This window comes from Lampetra planeri, chromosome 48 (assembly GCF_965212315.1).
Source record: "Lampetra planeri chromosome 48, kcLamPlan1.2.h2, whole genome shotgun sequence".
Lineage (NCBI taxonomy): Eukaryota > Metazoa > Chordata > Hyperoartia > Petromyzontiformes > Petromyzontidae > Lampetra > Lampetra planeri.
Genome location: NC_136154.1, coordinates 5,161,573 through 5,184,739, shown reverse-complemented (window position 1 = coordinate 5,184,739; position 23,167 = coordinate 5,161,573). Strand labels below are relative to the sequence as shown.

The window sequence follows — 23,167 nt, the reverse complement described above, 5'->3', positions numbered from 1 at the left end:
GGAAGTTACCAGGGCGTGGCAGAGCAGGTATTTAAGGGGGAGTGAGGCCCACGTCGGGGTGGAGGTTCGGGGACTGAAGGAAGCGCGCAGGACGACATCAGGGCCGACTGTTGGAAATCGACATCGTGGAAATCATCAAGGACTGTTTGAGATTAATCTAGTGGGAACCACCGGGGCTGCAGATAGTCATAGCCTTGTCAACGTGTTAGTCATACTCTTGCCTTGTAAATACGTTACTGTAAAACAAATCGTCTAGACTCTAGACAATGGAAACTGTGAAGTAGCTTCTTTACACATGTGTAGTGACATCCTGGATGTCACTGTGTGGTGCCGGCCCTAGAGGGGCACGGCGTGAGATGTACTCCCATCGCGGACATCACGTAAGTAGCGACATCGTGAATGTTGCTGTGTAATGCCGGCTCTAGCGAGGCACGGCGTGCAATGCATTTTTATCGCGGACACCCCGTAGAGAGGGCTCGGTGAGCACTGGGATAGCCCAGTGGCACCACGCGTGGCATGCAGTGCTGACTCTTACAGGAGGGAGTGTGAGAGTGTCAGCCACGGGATGAGGTTACCCTAGCCCTAGGCCATGGCACTCTGATTGACCCTGCAAGGCACGTGACCAGTAAGATCTACACAAGGGCCCCAGGTTGGGGCTTGGGGGTGGTCACGTGTCAGGGTGAGATCCAACGGGAAGTGTCGAGAAACGACAAGAGGTTTCTCGAAGGTGGTCGTGGCCAAGGTCGGGGCCAGCCACGACCCAGCAGCATATAAACCGGGTCTGCACAGGGACCGGGGTTGAGCGTTCATGTTGTCATCTGAAGATCTACGATCTACATTCTACGTCCAAGAAGAAGTAATCAGCACGTGGACGAGGACCCAAGCTAGGGTCCTGTCCATTGTAGCTACTCCCAGTAACTAGCGTAGTTAGCCTGGTGGTCCAGCACCATAGGTTATCTGGTAAAGGGGAAGTAACCCCTTTGTGTTACGTGTTGGTGTTAATAAATATGTGTTGCCTCCAAGAAGTACGTCTGCGACTCAGTTCAATCCACTACACATGCACATGTGTTTTGATGTATCAGTGTGTACGTAGCCAACTGCTAATCGGAGATGTGGGGGGGGGGGGCAACAAACTAAACGCAACGAAATTGAATAAATAAAAAAACACAACTTTCTTACCATAGTTTGTGGTAGGTTATACACTTTATTTAAAGGTGTTTATTCCATGGAGGTAATCTTAAAGAAAATGACAACGGATTGCTGCTAAGATTGCGATAGATGAGTTGTACCATGTGGAAACTCGTGCGTCGAATTACACCGCCTGATGAGAAAATCCGTCCGAGTACAGAAAATCCTTTGCCCATCGTGGCAGAAGGGGGCGGGGGTTACTTTCTTGAAAAGAACGGCAATCGGAAAATCCACGATCTGCTAACTCCAAAGGCTTATGGGAAAACGAGGGTTTGGTTCGCAGTTCTGTTTATTGTGTTTGTTGTTGTAACGTTCTGAACCCTTGCCCCCTACTGGGACATCTGTGAAAAGGAGCCTTATAGGTCATCAGATTCCTCTGGAGTGTAAATATTCTGATTTTGTAATACGACACCCACCGTTAATCTTATGTTACCCTACATTCATCGAAGCATTACACAGGAAGTATTTTTAACGTAAAATATTAATATTGTCGAGTGTTTAAATATACCTTGCACGGTTACTGTATAGAATGAAAAAAAATGGTGCTTTACAATACTCTACACGTATCAACGCGCAGTACTGAGCACGTATCGGCGTACGGTACTGCACACTACAGGGCAAAATATTGCGGGTGGCTGAATCCTTGCTTTCTCCTCACTGGAAACTGGCTGGGAACACCGCCACGTGGCCTGGGAGATGAGACGGAGACGAGATGGCCGCTGTGCTACAGCAGAAACATCATTACGAGCAGTGTAGTGCCGAAGCTGTACAGCAGCAATCTCGCGGGGTAAACCGCAAATGGTCAAGCTGTCAGAGGAGGGCGTAATTGGCGAACTCTACACCTCGATACATTTGCCGAAAAACCGAGATGGCTAAAACCGCGAGAGGGAAGGATTTGCTGTATGGCATCAAACTGCGTGTCATGTTCTCTTGATAGCGACCTCTTGTAGTCAACTTTCTGATGAACACTTTTATAGCAGCTGAAACTTACAGAAAATTAGCTCGACAATTCGTCCTTTCATGTCTCATGTTGAAGTGTTTGTGAAAAATATGAGTAAATTGATGCGGGTGTCGGTAAAGTTTGAGGATTATGAAAGCAGATGCTCCTGATAAAGCTAAGTACCTGTCATAACGAATGATAAAGTTTCGTCATTAAGTCACATTTTAATGGAACAAATGGGTATGAAAATGTAAGATGTTTAATTTATTTCCCTTTACTTTCATATATGATAACTAAACCTGCAGGTTAACTTTAAACTAGTTGTATTATGTAGTGGATATATATATATATCGATTACATTGTATTATAAAGTGGATACATATACATTACATAGTAAATAGAAATCAAGAATAATTATAAATGCAGATATGGTGGCGCACCATCCATGTTACAAGAGTAACTTTACCCATCCAATTGGTAAAATGAATATATTTTAACGCGAAATTTGCAGAGGTTCAGGTTTGGCATTTACCCTGCTTGTGAAAATATTATTTCATGCACGTTTGATTAATATCTCAGTCTTCCATCCTGCGTGTCTGTGACTCGGTCGTCACCATGTGACCACAAATGAGTCCCGACAGTCAACCGATTATCTTAAATAATAACAAATTAACACATTTGATTGATTCACCCTTATATAGTCTATATGTAGGTAAATAATACGTCTTTTTTATCACCCAATATTTAATATTTTGCATTATCCATGGCTTTGTTTTGTCCAGGCCAGCCATCTCTACCTTTCCCCAAAATGTGAATGTGGACTCGATGCAGACAATCCATGGCTTTGATCGATCTTCCACGGAAATTATGTGCACAACCCAAAATCTAATCCACACAAAATATGGCAGATGCTGTTACTTGAAGTGTAAATTAAAACAAACATAAAAATTATCTGGTAGTATTGTGTCTGTGGTTACCCAGTGTGGACCATATATGGTATGACGTCTCAATGCCCAATTCACAAATATGAAGGAGGGAGGCATCATCAGAGAAGTACAATCGACTACATATGACGCAGTCATATGGATCGACCACTTCATTGTAAAATTATAGTTTTGAAGTTTTCGTGACTGCAGGGATCCATACTCTTTGGTTCTTTCGGCAAAGTCACGTAGGTATAAAATAAAATAAATTAAATCACGACGTTTTGGGCGCAACACAAGCGTCCGTCATCAGGTGGGACAACCACAGCAAGAAACAATTGCTGAAATGGGCAAAACGGCTGCTGCAACAAGAGACCATATAGGCAAGATAAGGGGGGGGAGGAGCCAGGGAGGAGAGACAGGGAGGGTGGGGGTGTGGGGTAAGGGAGTGGAGGCTACAAGTTAAGACACAAGCATGGCAAAAATTAACCCGTAAAAACAAAGTTTTTCACTATAAATCCTTTATATGCGTGGCATCGGGGCGGCTAGAGTCCTCTCGTCCTCTGGCTTGAGATGGCTGGCACCTATGGGTCAGATGATTGTCTGGCAGCATTAAACAATTGGTAATTAAATATTTATTTATTTCCCCCTAAACAGTGTAAAATGTTGGAATAATTTTTTCACGAAAATGCATTGTCACGCACAACGAGTCTGTGTGCAAAATGTCAGCTCGATTGGATCACGGGAAGTGGGTTAAAAAACGACCGAAAGATTTGCACGGTCCTAAGCAAGCAAGCGAACTTAATATAAAGGATTTTTAAAAATGCTGTGGTGGGGAAGGGAGGTGGGCAGGGCTGGACTGTGATGGTCAGGTGCCAGGGAGGAGAGACAGGTTTGTTCATGAAGCCATCCAGATATATAGACATAGACGTAACTTCAACCGGGAAGATGGATACAGATTGAGAAATAATTGGAAGGATGTTATTAACCAGTTAAAACCATAACTGCTTTGGCCTGCCTTCAAATCCGCATCTCCAGTTTCCTAACCCTCCCACTCTCAGCCCCGCCCACGTCCCCTCCCCACTCCGCATTTTTTGCCGTGCTTGTGTCCTCCACTCCCCCTACCCCACACTCCCCGTCTCTCCTCCCTGGCTCTTGCCTATATGGCCTCTTGTTACAGCAGCCCTTTTGCCCACTTCAGCAATTGTTTCTTGCTGTGGTTGTCCCACATGATGACGGACGCTTGTGTTGCGCCCAAAATATCATGATTTTATTTGTTTAATTGTATACCTACGTGACTTTACCGAAAGAACCAAAGAGTAAAAAAATTATAGTTGTTACTCTTCACCTACATCAGCCAATCGAAGACTTATTTATAGATTTCCACTGAGACCATTACACTTGCATAGGTACCCTTAGACTCGTGCAGAGACCTATAATAATTAACATTTTATAAAGAGCCCTTAAACAGACGTTCTCAGGGCTCCCCAGTAGAGGAGCCGTTTTTTACATCGACCAGAAGGAAGTGGTGACTTGAATGGCTATTTCACAATGAGGTATGGATTGTCGGGGGCGAGATAGGTGGGATCGGAACTGCCCACAGTCTTGGCATCATCTTCTTCTGTCTTCGATGGTGTATCTGAGTGGTGGTCCACTTGGGGTGTACTTGAATAAGATAAAAAGAAAACGTTTGAGTACGATGATCCAACACACATGTAACATAATAATAATCTCTATTTTTACAAAGCGCCACTCACAAGTATAGATACAATCTAAGCGACATAGCTGATAATAATTCTAGATTTGAAGCTTTCGTGACTGCAATGATTCATTTTCTTAGGTTTTTTCGGTAAAGTCACGTAGGTAAAAACATTAAAAAGTAAAATAAAATAAAAATCACGACGTTTCGGAGGAAACACAAGCTTCCGTCTTCAGGTGGTACCGTCACAGCCACGACAGCTGTATCAAGTAAATGAGAGATTTCAGGAGTTACCACTGCGTTTATATAATGGTTGGAGAAGGTGGTGGGGCAAGGGCCGCATACTTATTATTAATATGGTAAGGTGAGGCTTGAGACTAAGAATAGACTGCATAACAAAGGCTGAGCCTCTCCATAACAAAGGCTGAGCCTTTGTTATGGAGAGGTGCGGTTTGTGACTCAACCTGTAACAGGGAGACCACCACTAAACATGGTAAAACAGTAATGGTTGTCTGTCAAATAAGATTGGCAAATAAGTGTAGTTAAATCTTTTTTGCATGGTTAATCACATCTTTCCAATGATTACTCAGTTTGTAACCGTCATCTCGGTTGAAATTATGTCTGTGTTTGTATATTTGTATGGCTTCGTGTACAAACCTTTGATGGTAGCCAGGAGGTTTGCAGAGAATCTGGTCTCGGAAAATACAATTTCATGAGATCCCACCGAGTTGTAGGAATGATCGGCAACGACTGAAGAATCAGTTCTGCCGTTATTCAGATCTGACTTGTGCTCGCGGACACGATCAGAAACATGACGTTTCGTTTCTCCAATGTAGCAATCACCACAAATGCAACTCAATTTGTAGACTCCAGGATACTGTAAGTCAGGAACGACATCCTTCACAGACGGAATCAAATCACGGATGTTATGCACTGTACTGATTCGGACTTGGATCTTATGTTTGTTTAGAATTTTGGAGATCTTTTTGGTCACGCCTGCTATGTACGGCAACGTGATAGTTTTGGTCGGAGTTTCATGTGGCTGTTTCTGTATGGTGGGAGAGACAGCTTGGCGGATAGTGTGGTCAGAGTATCCGTTCATCCTGAGGGCCCGATATACATGTCTTAATTCACCGGCCAGGTGGTGTTGGTCAGCAATGCCATGGAAAAGTTTGAATCAGACGCCATCCAGACATCCACCCTGCGTCCTTCCTTGTGGAAGAGGTATGTGGACGACACTTTCGTCATCTGGCCACATGGCCTCCCAGCATTGAACCACTTCTTGGACCACATCAATTCTAGACACCCATCCATCAGATTCACCATGGAAGTGGAGAAAGACGGTAAACTACCATTCTTGGATATTCTGTTTGAGAGGAGACCTGACGGATCCTTGGGACATTCTGTCTACAGGAAAGCCACCCACACAGATTCCTACTTGAAACCGGATTCCCACCACCAGCCATCTCAAAATAATTCTCTCATCAAAACGCTATACCACAGAGCCCATGGCATTGCTGACCAACACCACCTGGCCGGTGAATTAAGACATGTATATCGGGCCCTTAGGATTAACGGATACTCTGACCGCACTATCCGCCAAGCTGTCTCTCCCACCATACAGAAACAACCACATGAAACTCCAACCAAAACTATCACGTTGCCATACATAGCAGGCGTGACCAAAAATATCTCCAAAATTCTAAACAAACATAAGATCCAAGTCCGATTCAGTGCAGTGCATAAAATCCGTGATTTGATTCCATCTGTGAAGGATGTCGTTCCTGACTTACAGTATCCTGGAGTCTACAAATTGAGTTGCATTTGTGGTGATTGCTACATTGGAGAAACGAAACGTCATGTTTCTGATCGTGTCCGCGAGCACAAGTCAGATCTGAAAAACGGCAGAACTGATTCTTCGGCCGTTGCCGATCACTGCTACAACTCGGTGGGCTCTCATGAAATTGTATTTTCCGAGACCAAGGTTCTCTGCAAACCTCCTGGCTACCATCACAGGTTTGTACACGAAGCCATACAAATATACAAACACAGACATTATTTCAACCGTGATGACGGTTACAAACTGAGTAATCATTGGAAAGATGTGATTAACCATGCAAAAAAGATTTAACTACACTTATTTGCCAATCTTATTTGACAGACAACCATTACTGTTTTACCATGTTTAGTGGTGGTCTCCCTGTTACAGGTTGAGTCACAAACCGCACCTCTCCATAACAAAGGCTCAGCCTTTGTTATGCAGTCTATTCTTAGTCTCAAGCCTCACCTTACCATATTAATAATAAGTATGCGGCCCTTGCCCCACCACCTTCTCCAACCAATATATAAACGCAGTGGTAACTCCTGCAATCTCTCATTTACTTGATACAGCTGTCGTGGCTGTGACGGTAACCCCTGAAGACGGAAGCTTGTGTTGCTTCCGAAACGTCGTGATTTTTATTTTATTTTACTTTTTAATGTTTTTACCTACGTGACTTTACCGAAAAAACCTAAGAAGCTGATAATAACTTTCTACGCCCGAAACTCGAATAAAATGAAGAACTATGATGAAAGTTAATAATAATAACATGCATAAAAAAGTCTAAACCGTCGTAAACATTACATTTTTATGCGAGTTCTTTTAACAAGTGTCAGTGATTTTGACCAAGGCAGTGACCTGACGTAAATAATTGTGTTGTTTTTGATAAGGAATACAGAGATAATGAAACCCGATACAAATATAGTTGAACCAATGCCAGTAAATCACAATTCAGAAAATCATAATTGGGATTTTCTTTATCTCGGCCTAAATTCTGATCGTGGGTCACAATAAATGACATGCTTAAATATATCTTTAGAGTTCAAATTCTAACTTAGCAATCTTTGAAATACGTAATCAACCAGGCTATGCGTTAATTGTGTGTTGACCGACCCTCTGTGTTGTATTACATTACATTTCGATATTTTACTAGGTTATTTAATTTTAGTGTTTCTTTCTCCTGATTTTCAGGCTTACTTGCCGTGTAATCGTTCTTGCAGCACCAATTGATATGCTAATTTTTTCTCTAACCCCCCTCCCTCTCTGCCTCTGCCCCCCTCTGTCTATTTAAGGCCACCACACAGAGACGATCACCCCTCTCTGTTACTTGTGTTGCTCTCGCTATGTATCTTGGTAATATCTGTCTGCTAATATGTCTGTCTATAGTTTTCTGGTTAAATTTGATGTCGCTATTTCATTATACCTGATGATGATTGCTTGTGTTGCAATCTAAACGTCGTATTCTATTATTTAATTTAATTTATTATTTTGTCTTTCGACGTGACTTAACCGAAAGAATCAAATAATAATTCCTGCAGTCACGAAAGTTCTAAAATTAAGATTGAACCACTTCTACGGGGAAGTTTTAAGCTTATCTTTTTTTTTCTCTCTCTCTGGCGACTTGTTTTCTCTGCCTGTGTCCTCTTTAGAATGTTCACACTCAAATTCTAACTTAGCAATCTTTGAAATACGTAATCAACCAGGCTATGCGTTAATTGTGTGTTGACCGACCCTCTGTGTTGTATTACATTACATTTCGATATTTTACTAGGTTATTTAATTTTAGTGTGTCTTTCTCCTGATTTTCAGGCTTGCTTGCCGTGTAATCGTTCTTGCAGCACCAATTGATATGCTAATTTTTTCTCTAACCCCCCTCCCTCTCTGCCTCCGCCCCCCCTCTATCTATTTAAGGCCACCACACAGAGACGATCACCCCTCTCTGTTACTTGTGTTGCTCTCGCTATGTATCTTGGTAATATCTGTCTGCTAATATGTCTGTCTATAGTTTTCTGGTTAAATTTTATGTCGCTATTTCATTATACCTGATGATGATTGCTTGTGTTGCAATCGAAACGTCGTATTCTATTATTTAATTTAATTTATTATTTTGTCTTTGGACGTGACTTAACCGAAAGAACCAAATAATATCTTTAGAGTATCCAATAGGAAACAAAACTTTCGATTATAGTTCAGTTTGTTGAGCCAACTTTACACAATTAGGCTAAACTTAACCCACTTTTCACCTAAGAAACTAGAGAGCAGCACAGACTGTTACTAACATAACGTTAAAACAATAAACACATTTAAGAATTACACTGATCTACATTTTTTTTGAAGTCTGCTTCAGAGATTAAATGTGCTGTTTGTTATGGATTTTGATATGCTGAATTCAAATATGACAATCAAAACAATTGATTGTCGACTGTTCCCAAGATATTTACGTTTTAACATTTTACGTCTATGTATATTGTGTAGATAGAGTTTTACTCATAAATTGTAAACCTAGGTCTTTGCATGTGTTTATGGTTGTTTTACATGATAACATGTCAATAAATCAGCAAAAGGGTTATATTAATAAAATGTGCTATGAAACAAAAGGCAAAAGCTATTAAGTATATATAAGTACATAGTTTAATCCTTATTCAGTGTCTGCTCTGCACTTCTTGGCTTGTATCTTGTATGCATTAAATGGATCTCTTGTCACTGTCCAGCAATAGTCTGCAAGAATTGATGGGCTCCATTTGCCCAGATAGCGTTTATCCATTGTTGCAATATCCTGCAATGTCCGGACGTTTTGAAGGTGTATTCACTTAAAAAGTAACGTCATATTTTAATTAGTGTTTTTTGTTTTCATTTTGGAAGAGTGAGATATAAAAGGACTGCTACTAAATCGAGTTGAATTCGATTTTTATTTTTAAATGGACGAAGCCTGGATCAGAATGTGATACATTTTAAATGTAAAGTGTAAATGTTTCTAACTTGTATAAAGTATTACCCATATAATTGTCCATTGCATGAACTAGGCGCTTACATTTAGTATGATTATAACTCGTGTAAAATTGGATTACCAATACTAATAGCAAATTGTGTCACTTTTATGTAATTGTGACTTGCCCACGTACCGATTATCCAGATCTTCATAAACGGAGTCGTCAGGAATCACGTATTCATTGCCGGCCTCATGACTTGCATCACAAACATCCTTTTTCATGTCACTTGGTATAGCTGGTAGATCGTCCCATTTTCTTGTGCTTTAAAAATAAAATAGCATTACATTATATTGCTGAGCATTTTTTTATTTCAACATGCTGGCAAATTGCAAAAAGTAGTACTGTTATCGGAAAGGTAGCTAAAACTTAAAGCTAAAACTGATGTTGTCGGCCTCAAACCGCAACAACACCATCCACTGCGCTGCCACTCCATGCCTGTTGAATTTTAATGTTTGTACTTTTTTTCCTTAGGAATATACTGACTTAATTATTCACATGATAAATAAATACTTGAATCGTGTTCTTCCTTGTCGAAACGTGTCTACAAATAGACAGTTTACATCAATGGAAGCTCCTCCCCTCCAACTTGTAACTTACGGAATCTACATTAGTAGTGTTTCCAATATTGCTATAAAAAATTTCCATTTAATGCAGAAGCCACGGGAGCCATGTACTTTTAAAAAAATAGATTTAAAACTCATATCTTGAGAACTGCGTTTTATGTTTCGTTTGTGCTTCCCGCCCCTCGCACCTCGATGAGCACTGTTGAATACATACGGTAACTGCCTAAGTGACATCAAACCATGCTGAGCATTATTGATATTCAGTGTACTGTGTATGCTCACGACTCAAACAGAATTAGTTGTGTACCGTATCGCACTGGTTGTTATTATTATAACATATGTCGATGATCTCAAATGCTGTACAAGACACAGAAGCAAGCACTCATTAAAATAACTCTTGAAAAAATGCTTAAAGCCATGTTATAAATCAACTAATAATAATTGAACAAATGGAAGCGTATACACTTTTTTATTTTAACTGAGCAATGTAGTTATTTTTCAGAAGTGACCTGGCCACGAATGATAACTCAACAAAGTGGCGTATCACAGGGGAATGTATAGCAGCTAAATATTCAAGTGCAAACGCTTGTTTCCAAATTTGGAGGGGAAAACCACTGGGCCTGGAGAAAATCCACGCCACCATAGGCAGAACATATCAACTTCAAATATACAGGTGTCAGGGCCTGGATCGAACTCATGACCTACCACATACCAGGCAAGGTGGTTCACATCTCGCCACCGTGGCGTCGTAAAACATAAATATGTTTTATGTCCATATTTATGTAAATCATTATATATGTTTTACGACATCTTTTAACAATGTTCACTGATCCTGATATTTTTTAGAAGAGAGTTCAATAGTCTGAGGGCTACAGGAGAAAATGCGTGGTCACTCGTCAACCAAAGCATCTCCAGATTGTCTGAAGGGGACTCGTAATGGGGAGCTAGATAAGTGGATGAGACAAGCGGATAAGAGGAATTCTTACCTAGTTTGATGTGTGGAATCGGGTCTCTTGAAACAGTTCCTGTAGAAAGAGGGACATGTTGGGAACATTTTACCAATAGCCAGACTACTAGGTGGACAGACACACAGATTAATGGACTGAAAGAAGCACTGATAGATCTAGGAACGGACTGAGTTCCTGGCGTTTAATCTGGGCAGATGCCTGTATTTAAAACTGGGCTCAACCCAGTTGGCAATGAATGCACAAAAACCTGACAACATAAATTTGCTTCCTCACTTTTTAGAAATTCCAGCTCTGACAATTACAAACTCAGTCATAAACTTTCCTGAAAGTAAATATATATTAGATGATATTTCAGGCAATGGCGTTTCTTTATAACACATAGATAAAGAAGGACCATTATCCAAAACGTCATCTATTGTATTTCCTTTTGGAGCAGTGGTATTAACAAATGCGTTTAGTTTTTGTTATCTATGCTCATGAACTATTGCCAATGCAGTATCACAAAAAAATATTTAAACAATAGGTTTGAAAGTCACGTGGTGAATATTGCTTATTCCGTAGCTGGGTGAGTAGGAATATGCTGCCCCCTACTGTATGACTATGTATACAGTAGGGGCAGCCACGCTAATCGGAGGTGCAGGGGAAGGACAAGCAACTAAACACAAAAATAATTTCAACAAATTGGTTTGCCCATCGAGATAATTTTCAAGTGCAAAGCTCCAGTGGCTTCCTAATATCGGATGGAAGAGCATTCTAGACGGGCACAGAAATGCATCCGAAAGCGCGCGATGCAGTGACCGTCTTTGTTTGATGGCCAGCCAAAAGCCGCTGCTGCTGCAAGGATGACTGACTCAGACGTAACATTAAGGAATATTGGACGTGGTTGCGTGATATCTGTTTCCCGCAGACCGTTGTCTAACACGGGATGATGCACTACTCTGCGAGATAACCGAACAGATAATTTGTCTCATGATGAACGTCGATAGCACTATCAAAATAGCACTGTAGGGAAAGATATAATTACCAAAACGTAATTAATCATTTAATTTAGGATAGCAGAGTTGGCTTTTTACAATGAGGCTGCGTGAGTTAAGAGAGACACTGATCAGGGTCTCGAAGCATTGGCAAATAACCCCACAACCCGTGGGATGTGGACAGGCCTTCATCCAACAGTGCATTGACGAAGGATGGTTCATGTAAACCTGTGACAAGAGTTGATATCGCAGTGAAAGTGAGGTTGGCAGCTGTGCTGTGTGTGTGTTTGCGCTCAGAACGTACAGCTGCTCCCGGCGTATGTAGAGTAAGACCCCTCCAACAATGATCACCAACGCTCCCAGCAAACCTCCCACCACAGGGCCAACGATGCTTCCCGAGCCTGAGAGGGAAGAGAAAGGGGAGACGGGCGGCATCAGTGATGTGTCGAGACCGAAAATACTTGAGATATTTCTCGAAAATAAACATGCCAATCAGTTTCTAGTTCAGAACTAACCGGTTATGTGTTGGAGAGTAAACCTACAACATTTGCAATCCGAGTACGATGTTTCACGAGTAATTACAACCAGCCTCATCAGGCGACGGCCAGATTCGACGAACCTTACTAATTGGCTGTGTCGGGTGGTGGTTGGTTTAACGACACATTCATATTTACGTGATCTAACAAACAAAAAAACCCTTTATTAATAATATTGGTCTGCAAAGTACTATTAATCCTGACTTCCCCCTCCCCCAGCGTGCGGTGCCACCACCTCGGGTCCCTATAAACCCGAACCCTGCTCCTGATTCACCTAACGACTTTCCTTGGTCCTGAATCACCCACCATCTCTACCTGCTCCTGACTCGTCCATATAATATACTCTTAGTTCTTTCGCTAAAGTCATGTAGGTAAAAAATGAAATAAAAATTAATAAAATAAAACAATAAAATCACGACGTTTCGGAGGCAACACAAGTCTCCGTCATCAGGTGGGACCGTCACAGCCAGATGTGCTGCATCAAGTGAGGGAGGGATTCAAGATGCAAGCTCTTAAGTACCAGTTAAGGGGGGGGGGAGGAGAGGGGTGGAGGGGCTTATCAGAATGTGGTAGCCAATGAATGGAACGTATCTGGAGGGGGGGGCAGGGCTAAAAGAGGGACGGGGTACTCGTGATCGTGGACGTGTTTGTGCGCAAGTCACTGTGGATGTACATAATAGAAAAGGAACGAAAATGCCCATGTTTATACCAGTGTTGGCTGACAATAAAGATAATTCTGTTAAACGCTAGGGATGTTAACACTTGGTCCTGACTCACTCACCTACTCTACCTGGTCATGACTCACCCACCTACTCTACCTGGTCGTGATTCTCCCACCTACCATCTTCTCTCCCGCCCAGCCCCTTCACTGGAACAAATGTACCCCTCCACATTAAGCAGTCATCTTTTCTCATTAATTTCCTCTCCTCCCTCTACCTCTGTCAGCACCCACTTGTATATGGCTTCACGTAACCATGTTCGTGGCCCACGCAGTAAGTGGCGCTCTGCTCTCTCAGACACTGGCCCTGCTGCTTACCCCTCATTGTCCGGCATCCCTGCCCGCTGCTCAGTTTTCTCAGTTTTTTCAAAATGCTTCGGAACACTGGCAACAGCCTTTCTGGAACCGGGATCGTGCCGGCCAACGCAATAAATAATAGTTTCGATGAAATAATTTCATATAACAATGCACATTGTAAATGGTCAATATTTGACATGAACTTTTATTGTGCGTACCGATGAGTGCAATGCTCAATGAACCTGGTTACTAGAGTTGAATTCCCGATTACAGTTCATGTCAGGGGTGACGACCAATGTCTAAACCGGTCCTGTCCTCTACCCCCGTTCCCCAATGCGCATTGACCAGTTTTATGAAACGTGATCACGCAACTCCCATGTGTTGTGAAACATGGTCATGCCAGCGTTGGCAGGCCTTCAGACATGAGCATAATAAGCTTGATCCAATGTCATTTGGTTAGCTGGAGACTTTACAATTGTGACTGGTTTGTAGTAGAGATGTAAGATGGTCTAAACTGAGTTAAAGTGTTTTTCTAGCAACATTGACTTCTCGTCTAAATTTCACACAAAGCTATTCTCATCAAGGAGCATAAACCATCACGTGAACTCCAGTCATCCTAACAGCAGCAGCAGCAGCAGCAGCTTTGGCCAACTGTCTAACAAAGATGGTTACCGCATCACACAGTGCTTTCAGATGCACTTCTGCAAGCGTCTGGAACGCTTTTCTGATATTAGGAAGCCACTGGGGCTTTGCACGTTAAAATCTAAATTGAAACTAATTTCTTCACAACTTTGTGTTCAGTTTACTGTCGTTCCCCTGGACCTCCAATCAGCATGGTTGGCTATGTTCCGTGCAAAAGACATTCAACATAATACATATGTAGTGGCAAAGCACTGGCTGCTGGCAGAAAAGGGGATCGGCGGCATATTGCAGTCGTAACATCAACAGGCAAGGATATACACGAGAGGGGGACCTAGGGGAAACGTCACAGAAGGGGCACAGCAGGAACACGCTAGTCAGTTCCAGAAAGGGGGCGTTGCATGGGGCGGAGCGAGGCCATGCTCAGAGTAATAAAGGGGCCCTGTAGGGGACCTCGGGGCTGTTGTTGGAGTGGGATCCCCGTTGTGCTACTGAAGTCCTTTGTTACCATTCGTCTCGTCATCTTCACCATTCTTCTCGTCATCTTCACCATTCGTCTTGTCATGGTCTCCGTCTTTACCATCTCGGGGTGCCGCTAGTCAGGCAGCGTACCAACTGTCCTGGCTGAGTAGCGTCGCCGAAAATAGATGGACTAATTATTAACCGTGTTAAGCCCGATGGTGTTTGATAATAAAAAAGTGCCTCCAGGACTTATCGTCTCCGAGTTAGTCACTACATTTGGTGTCAGAAGTGCGAAAGAAAAATAAATTCGTCATGTCAAAGCGACAAAGAGGAAGAACCCACCGATAGTGTCCTCTGGAGACAAGGACGACGGGGATGTGATCCCCTCAACAGCCCCGAAATCCAGGACTCCGGTGATGTATCCCGAGGTGGCGATACCAGTGGAACAGCAGGAGGACGTCAGCCCCTTGCAGCCGTCAGTCAGAGAAGGGTGGTGCGACCTCACCGGGCGCCTTGCAAACCTGCTCTTCTCCACAGCGCAGTTTGTCATCCAACTGGGGTCCGAGGCGCCTGCCAGAGATGCTGCAGCACGAGAGCAGCAGGTGGACGGCTCACCTTCTGCTGCCGCACCAGCATGGGAAACGCCAGTGTTCCCGCCTGCACAAGCGGCCGTCATTTTGCCCACCATGGGCACGGCGGAGCAAGTGACTGTCATTTTGTCGTCAGAGTGGGGAAGTTTTCCCGAATAAATCGAGTCGCCATCAGTGGCTTCTGCGGGGACACTGTTGCTATGAAAGTGCGTGCCTACCATCCGTGAGTTCGTGACCATGGGGGGCGACTGGACGGCATTTGAACACCACTTCAAAGTGGCTTGCACCCTTTTCGGGTGGTCCGACGGGGAGGCTCTGCGGGCACTGCCCACAGCACTGAATGACGACTCACTGGTGGCGTTTGAGGCCATCCCTGAGGCTAACCGGGCAACTCTACCTCGAGCATGCACTCAGAAGGCTGCCATTTTTGAACCACCGTCCAACACTCATCAAAGGTTCATGCTGCGGAGGCGAGGGGAGGCCAAGAAGCCTCTCGCCTTCCACAGCACGCTTCTGGCCTTGGGCCATGTGGCATACCCGCATATAGAGCAGACTGCGCTGGATTCCCTGGTGCTGGAGAGACTGCTGTCACTGGCCCAAAAGTTGGGCATCTTTCGTCCCGCCACGGAGGAGGATGACCTGTCGTCACTAAAGGTAGCCCGCTGCATCCAAGTGCACGTCAACTTGCAGCGGTGGCCCAGGGTGGCTGCCTGTGCTGGACTCCAGGAGGACGCAGAGGAGCCTGCGCCGTGGAAGCCGTAGCAGTCCTGCGCGTCGTTCGTCCAAGGTCCACGCGGGAGGAAAATCGAGGGGTGACGACTGGAGCAGGAACGGCGGGAGAGGGCCCCCATCCCAGCATGGAGGTCCACGATCACCTGCTTAAAATGTGGCCAGCCAGGCCACATCGCCAGGGGATGTCGCAACAGCACCAAATTGCCCTCCTCGCCTTCGACGTCCTCCGCCCCGCCAACATCCGCTTCCTCGGGCCCGCAGGCAAATCTCGATGCATCAGACACCCGGCCACAAATGTCACATCATGCATCCCCATTGTTGAGCGTATCGGGTTCGCACATCATCATCCCTCATCATGTCATGGCGCACGAGTGACGGAATTCGACGTCGAACGGGTGGCCACGGGGCGTGGGGCAGTGGAACGTGTTGGCGCACCGTGTTGTGATGGCGGCGGCTCGGTCATCCACGGTAATTGGGTTTGTCGAGTTGATAGAGGTGAGGGTGCTGTTCGACACAGGAGTGTCGGTTACCATAATTTCGGAGCTCATTTCTTTATTATTGCCGCCGATGTCCTGTTGTCTTAGCCCGGTCGCTAGTACTTGTGTTGCCACGAATGATGGGAGTCTGGGCATTATAGGCCAAATATTGGTGAAAGTCCATGTTGGGGACGTTGAGTTGACATGGCCGGTGTTGTTTTCTAGGACATTGGCTGTGCCCTGTCTTTTGAGCACCGATTTTCTCGGGAGGATGCCCGTTAAGATCCTTGTTGGTCAAGGTTGTATTGAATTGCTGTCGGGATGGGAGTTGGTCTTCCTGAGGTCTCCGACCCGGTTGGAAAGGGCCAACGCCATGGTTCAGGCCCTGGCAAAGGAAACTGTTATGGTTCCTCCAGGTGCTCAGATGTCGGTGCCCTCCCTTGCGATTGTGAAAGCAACTGGATTTGACGGATCCCATTGAAGTGTAACCCCTTCGAACAAGGCAATTTGGGGTCTCGTGTTGGTGGGTGCTCAAAGTAAGGGGGAGACCAGTAGCCCTTTTTGCAAGTGTTAAACGTCGGGCTTGGGGCTGCGGTGGTCCAAGCTGGTACAGTTTTGGCCCACGCAACAGCCGTGTGCTGTGAGGAGGCCTGTTCGGAGGCTGCAGAGGCCGTTGCTGTGGTGGAGCGGGGAGGTGAGTTGGATGGGGCTTGGATAGATGCGTTGTGTGGGCAAAATTCTAAATTGTCTGGGGAACAGCGGGGCAAGTTGCGTGCCTTTCTCTGAGAATGAGGATATATTTAGCCAAGGGAAATTTTATATTGGTCACACGTCACTATTGCAACATCGCATCGACATGGGTAACGCTGCTCCAATACGGCAGAATTCGTGCAGGCTCAGTCCCAAGGAGAAGTACCACATTCGTCAGACAGTTGACAAAATGTTGGCCGCGGACATCATCTCCCCTTCCACTAGTTTGTGGGGGGCTCCCATTGTTTTGGTAAAAAAACGGGATAGGAGTCTGCGCTTTTGCGTCAACTTCCATAAATTGAATAAAATATCTGTGGCAGACACGTATCCACTCCCCCAGATGGATGACTCCATAGACGCCTTGTCGGGTGCGTGATTTTTCTCGTCCCTCGACTTGTCAGGATTTTGGCAGCTGCCCTTGGATGAAGGATCCAGGCCTTAAACTGCGTTCTGGACACCACAAGGGTTGTTCCAATTTAACTGCCTCCCAATGGGTCTTTACTCTACTCTGGCCACGTTTCAGTGGCTTATGGAATTGGTCTTGGCAGGTCTTCATTGGGGCTCGTGCCTCATTTACTTGGATGACGTTATTGTATTCGGGCGCACGTTTCAGGAGCATCTGCAGCGGTTGCGGTCAGTGTTTAATCAGGGTGCATGGCGACCAATCTCAAATTGAACCCGCAAAAGTGCTATATTTTGCAAAAATCGGTATGGTATTTCGGTCACATTGTTAGTGAGTCCGGGATAGACATGGATCCCGACAAAACTGCATGCGTGTGTAGTGACTGGGAATGTCACTATGTGGTGCCGGGCCTGCGAGGCCACGGCAAGAGGTATACTGTTGTGTGGACACCCAGGACACGGGGTGTAGTACCAGCCCTAGCGGGGGCTTGTGTGAGCGCTGGTTAAGCATGGTGGCACCACGCACAACATGCGATGCGGGCTCCCGTTGAGAGAGCAAGAGAGTGTCAGCCAGCTAGGGTTACATTGGGGGCATGATACTCTGGCTGACCTGGTGATACGTGACCAGCTGATACTGGAGGGGGGCCACGGGTGGAGGGGGGCAATGGGTGGTCACATGGTCCAGGAAAAACTCTCGAGAGCCTTCGGGAAAGGGCGAGAGAGATCGAGAGGTGGAGCCAGCCCCAGCCCGACCCGATATAAGGGGGCCCTGAGAGGGGCTCAGGGTTCTTACTGTTAGAGAGGCAGGAGATCCACGTCAGATTAAAGAAGCCTCCAGCTCGTTGTCCGGACCAGGATCGTGAACCCATCGAGGGGATTCATGGTTAGTTGGGTGGTCACCACCCTAGAGTATGTTGTGTTAATAGTTAATAATATTGTTGCTCCCAAAGACAACGTCTGCGACTTCAGTTGGACTCACTACAAGTGCACACATGGCCAACCCACACGTCGGTGGGTGAAGTCCGCAGTTTTGTCGGGTTTGCATCGAATTATTGCCGGTTCATCCCCGAGTTTGCAATGATCGCCTAGCTGCTCCACGCGCTCACTGCCAAGGGCCAGAGATTTTGGTGTGGGGAGGAGGAGGCCGCGTTTGTCATGCTGCGCGATGACTTCACCAATGCACCTCCCCCTTGGATACCCTGGATACGGACGCCAGCGACACCGAAATCCAGGTCGTGAATGGTGCGGAGAGGGTAGTGGCCTATGGGAGCCGTGTGCTGTCCCCCGTAGAGCAGCGGCACTGCGTGATGCGCAGATAATATTTGGCCATTGTGCACTGTGCAGCAATATAGGCCGCACTTTTACGGACGGAACTTTGTCGTGCACACGGACCACGTAGCTCTTCAAAATGCCTTATGGGTTGACCAGCCAACTTTCTAGCTGGTTAGAAATTTTGCAGGACTATTCCTTTATAGTCACCTACAGGAAGGGTGTATGGCATGGCACTGCAATGCGGATGCGCTCTCCCGGTTACCACCAAGGGACCAGTGTGCAAGTCGAATGGGTGCTGGCCGATGTAATCAATTGCCTCCGGAATTGCCGTATGTTGGAGTGGCATCCGTCAATGCAACACCACCCGCGACAACTGCTCATTGTGACAGCACAATTGGTCTCATGCACGCTGAATAGGGACGCTTCCAGGAGGACGCCTCTTTGTTAAAGTTGCTGCTTCGCGTTGGGGTGAGAGGTAGTAAAAATGTGCCAGCGGGAATGTCCCTTATAGTCCTACATTAGGACTTTTGATGAGGTGGGATGACCGGCTGCAACGTTATTGCATGGTGGTGCTGACTGCACTGCAGGGTAAACTTACACGGGCTGTCCACGATAAATTAATGCACCTTGGGGTTTGTAAAACCTTGCTGACACTGAAGCGTTACTTATTTTGGCCCAGGATGACGGACGACGTGTACCACATAGTCAGAGGGTGTACTGACTGCGCTCGCCACAAGCCGCCACCAAGGCAGGTCCAGCCGCTGTTATAATTCATGATGGTGTCTCGTATTAATGAACTAGTTGCTCTGAATATCCTCAGGCCATTTCCTGCCGCTCAGAGGGAAAAAGATTCCTCCTTGTCAGGGTGGAATATCTGTCCCAGTGGCCGGTGGCGTGGCCTCTGCCAGACCAGTTGGCCGCATCCATTGCGGACGCATTCCTGCACGGGTATGTTTTGGACAAAGGGGCTCCGGAACAACTTCTTATGGATCAGGGGGGAAATTTTTCTTCTAAATTGTTAGGGGAGGTACATTGCCCTACCATCCCCAGACGGACGGGTTGGTGGAGCACTTGCACAGGATCCTTACATCCATGTTGGGCCAACAGGTTAATGAGGCACAATCGGACTGCGACTTATACATTCCCGGTGTCCTGGCTGTGTATAAGATGGCCCCTCACGCCTCAACAAGATTCTCCCCGTTTAACCTCATGTATGGGAGGGAAAGTGACCCCCCATGGAGGCTCAGTTTGGCATGAACATGGGCAAAAAAGCCGTTATGCCCATGCAGGTCACGATTAGGCGGCTGATGGAGGCATCTCGAGGGAATTCGACTAAACGACAGGCCGCGAATAAAAAACCTGTAGGACAACGGGAGTACGGGACCCCTTGGACCGCTGGGGACAAGACGTGGTTGCATTGTCCCCAGATGCCCCTGGGCACATCCTCTAAATTGCACTGGCCGTGGCAGGACCCTGTTGACGTGATTGAGGTCAAGAGGCCGCAGTGCATGCGTATACAAGTCGGTCGCTGTCGCTGGTTTGTGCACCCGTCACGGTTGAAACCATATATTCCACCCTATGTTGACAGTTCATCTCCACTTTCTGAGAACCGGGTGTCTGACGTGTTTGACGAGCCGGGGTGGGCGAGCCCGGAAGTTACGGCTCAGAAGGATTCCATTGTATCGCCCACAGGATTCCAGCGCCTGACGCCCGCAAACCATCCAGCAGCACCACCAAAGGACGGACCGGGTGTGAGGGACTGGTTGCCATCTTCTTCTTCCCAGGAGGGGCCATACCATTAGGCCGTTTGTGTAGTGTCCCGGGGGTCCCCAGCACGCCAATTCCCATCCCAGCTGCGGGTCTGGCGGTGGGGACATGTTCAAAGAGTGCTTCGATTCGATGAACCACTCCCTTTCTGTTGTTCAATTTAGTTCCGACGCCATCTGGTGGGTGGCCACAAACGCGATCCGGGGGCTGTGGCCACTGGTTGCGGTTCGGGTTCATAGATAAAAAATGTATCATCTAAAGTTCGTTATCCCTCCATGTTAGCTTAATTGCGTTAGCACATTCTTGTGAGTTCCCATCTTCATATGTGATTGGTGTCAGCCGAGACAACTGTGTTTTTTTACGGGGAGGGGTGGGGGAGGTGATGTCGTGGCATAGCACTGGCTGCTGGCCGAAAAGGGGATCTGTGGCACACAGCATTCCACACCGTCAGCAGGCCAGGATATACACGAGAGGGGGATCTAGGTGAAAGGTCACAGAAGGGGCACACCAGGAACGCGCTAGTAGGTTCCAGAAAGGGGGCGTGGACGGGGGCGGAGCGAGGCCACACTAACAGTATAAGAGGGGGCCCTGTAGGGGACCTCGGGGCTGTTGTTGGAGTGGGATCCCCGTCGTGCTGAAGTCCTTCGTCACCATTCTTCTCGTCGTCTTCACCATCCTTCTCGTCGTCTTCATCATTCGTCTAGTCGTTTTCTCCGTCTGTACCATCTCGGGGCACTGCTAGTCAGGCAACCTACCAACTGTCCTGGCTGAGTAGCGTCGCCGACAATAGACAGACTAATTATTAAGTGTTTTAACCCTTTGTTAATGAAGAAGTGCCTCCAAGTCTCATTGTCTGTCAGTTAGTCACTACACAAACACAAACTGATTGGATGTTTTCATGCGGAATGGCAGTAGTTGGGATACTTACTCTCGATGCCACCTGCTAAGGTCCTGAGCGGTGGAGAGAAGAGTGTGTCCGTGTAGATGGCTACCCCTCCAGCGCGGATGGAGCGTGCATTTGGGAGGTACGTGTAGACGCGGAAACTGAGCCTGAATAGTCATAATGGACAAGGTGGAAGAACACGAGAATGGGCGCAGGAATTTAGACACCTGATGAGTGGGGAATTAGGAAAAGACAATAATATAGAAGGTGTTAAGATGTTCAAACACAAAAGACACCTATTGCAAGGCAGCAAGTCTGCATTAACCACATGCATGAGGTCAAACATGAATCGAGTAATCACATTGGTTAGTTCAGCTTGCCGCGGAATGTGTATTTACGACAGACTGGTTAATCTGGTGAGTACATAAATTATTTATTTTTTATGTCACCATTAAGTTATTTTTATTTATATTATGCTTTAATATATTTATCAGATGTAAAAGTAGAATTATTAAGGCTATTAAATATTATACCGATACCCCAAAGAAACCCTCGTATATCGCTTTTTAATAAAAATATATAGTGCTACCGGTAACAAGTCTCCATTGGAACCATGTTATAATGACCTATAGCTCTATTTATATAGTATTTCGTTTACCACGAGTGCATCCTGATAACCAAGGATATTAGCAGCAGATCAGCATGGCAGATTCTCTCAGGCAACTGTCGGTCAAGGGAAACTGCACAAGTTTAATGTCTCAGAATCAGAAGTTTATTTTCTGAGTAAATTGCCCATTTAATTTATAAACGTGTTCTATATAGGTCTGGTCAAGGCACCTGCTCATGTGATTACGTGATGTCACACTGCTTATTGGAACATCACATCAACATTCTAGTGGGATATCATTTATCGAATAAGCTAATGCACGGCCAGGACATACCTGTACGAAGTGTTTTGCTTCAAGGGTGCATCATAGAAGTTTCCGTTCGATCTACCGGTGCCAATTTGGACGTTGGCGGTGGAGTTGGAGTTGGAGCACTCAGACGGGTAGACGCGATCCTCCACCTGGTACGCGTCCGTGCTGCCATTATCATAGTACCTGCTCATTGGCCACCTCTTCTCTGGACTTTCTACTTGGTTTCCTGTGTGATTGGATTTAGTGATCCATGAGTGGATTCCGCCGTATACATGGCACAAAATTGCACAGGAAAAGTTGCACTTTAGATTTAAAATGTGTATAAACAGTAATCCCTTGGCAACCGCAAATGTATCCACTGCGAGATTTAAGTATACGCGGATTTACTTCTATATACCTGTTTACCAACCATGAGATGTAAGTGTACATGGATTTACTTGTTTTCGTACCACGAGCATCTCAGTTTGAGTATACACAAATTGCGAGTCACGCTGAGTAGTGAAATCAAAATTGGCGCTACCGCATAGTATACGCCATATTGTCTCGCACACTTCTGTGAGACGCGAGGCAACCCTCTTGGCCAGTAGTTGCCCAATATTCTCCATGTTGCTACCTCCTCCGTCGGTCAGATTCACACACAGTATACCAATTTAGCAACCGCG

At 45.7% G+C, this 23,167-nt stretch overlaps 1 protein-coding gene across 1 annotated transcript; it reads right to left on the bottom strand.

The window, feature by feature from the left end:
• Nucleotides 1-1,184: 1,184 nt before the first annotated feature.
• On the bottom strand, nucleotides 1,185-22,726 carry LOC144733879 (uncharacterized). The gene is made up of 6 exons (XM_078615885.1): nucleotides 22,530-22,726; nucleotides 21,634-21,755; nucleotides 12,369-12,465; nucleotides 11,109-11,147; nucleotides 9,692-9,820; nucleotides 1,185-4,716 (listed from the first exon to the last, which is right to left on the bottom strand). The coding sequence occupies exons 1-6, from the start codon at nucleotides 22,694-22,696 to the stop codon at nucleotides 4,593-4,595; spliced, it is 678 nt and encodes a 225-aa protein (XP_078472011.1). The 5' UTR covers nucleotides 22,697-22,726; the 3' UTR covers nucleotides 1,185-4,592.
• Nucleotides 22,727-23,167: the final 441 nt, after the last annotated feature.

Coding starts and splice junctions, on each gene's coding strand:
- LOC144733879 (XM_078615885.1), bottom strand. CDS start 22,696: ATGAGCAGGTACTATGATAATGGCAGCACGGACGCGTACCAGGTGGAG. Junction 9,821..11,108: donor GATTCCACACATCAAACTAG/GTAAGAATTCCT, acceptor TTATTTTTAAAG/CACAAGAAAATGGGACGATC. Junction 4,717..9,691: donor TATGAAGATCTGGATAATCG/GTACGTGGGCAA, acceptor ATCTTATTCAAG/TACACCCCAAGTGGACCACC.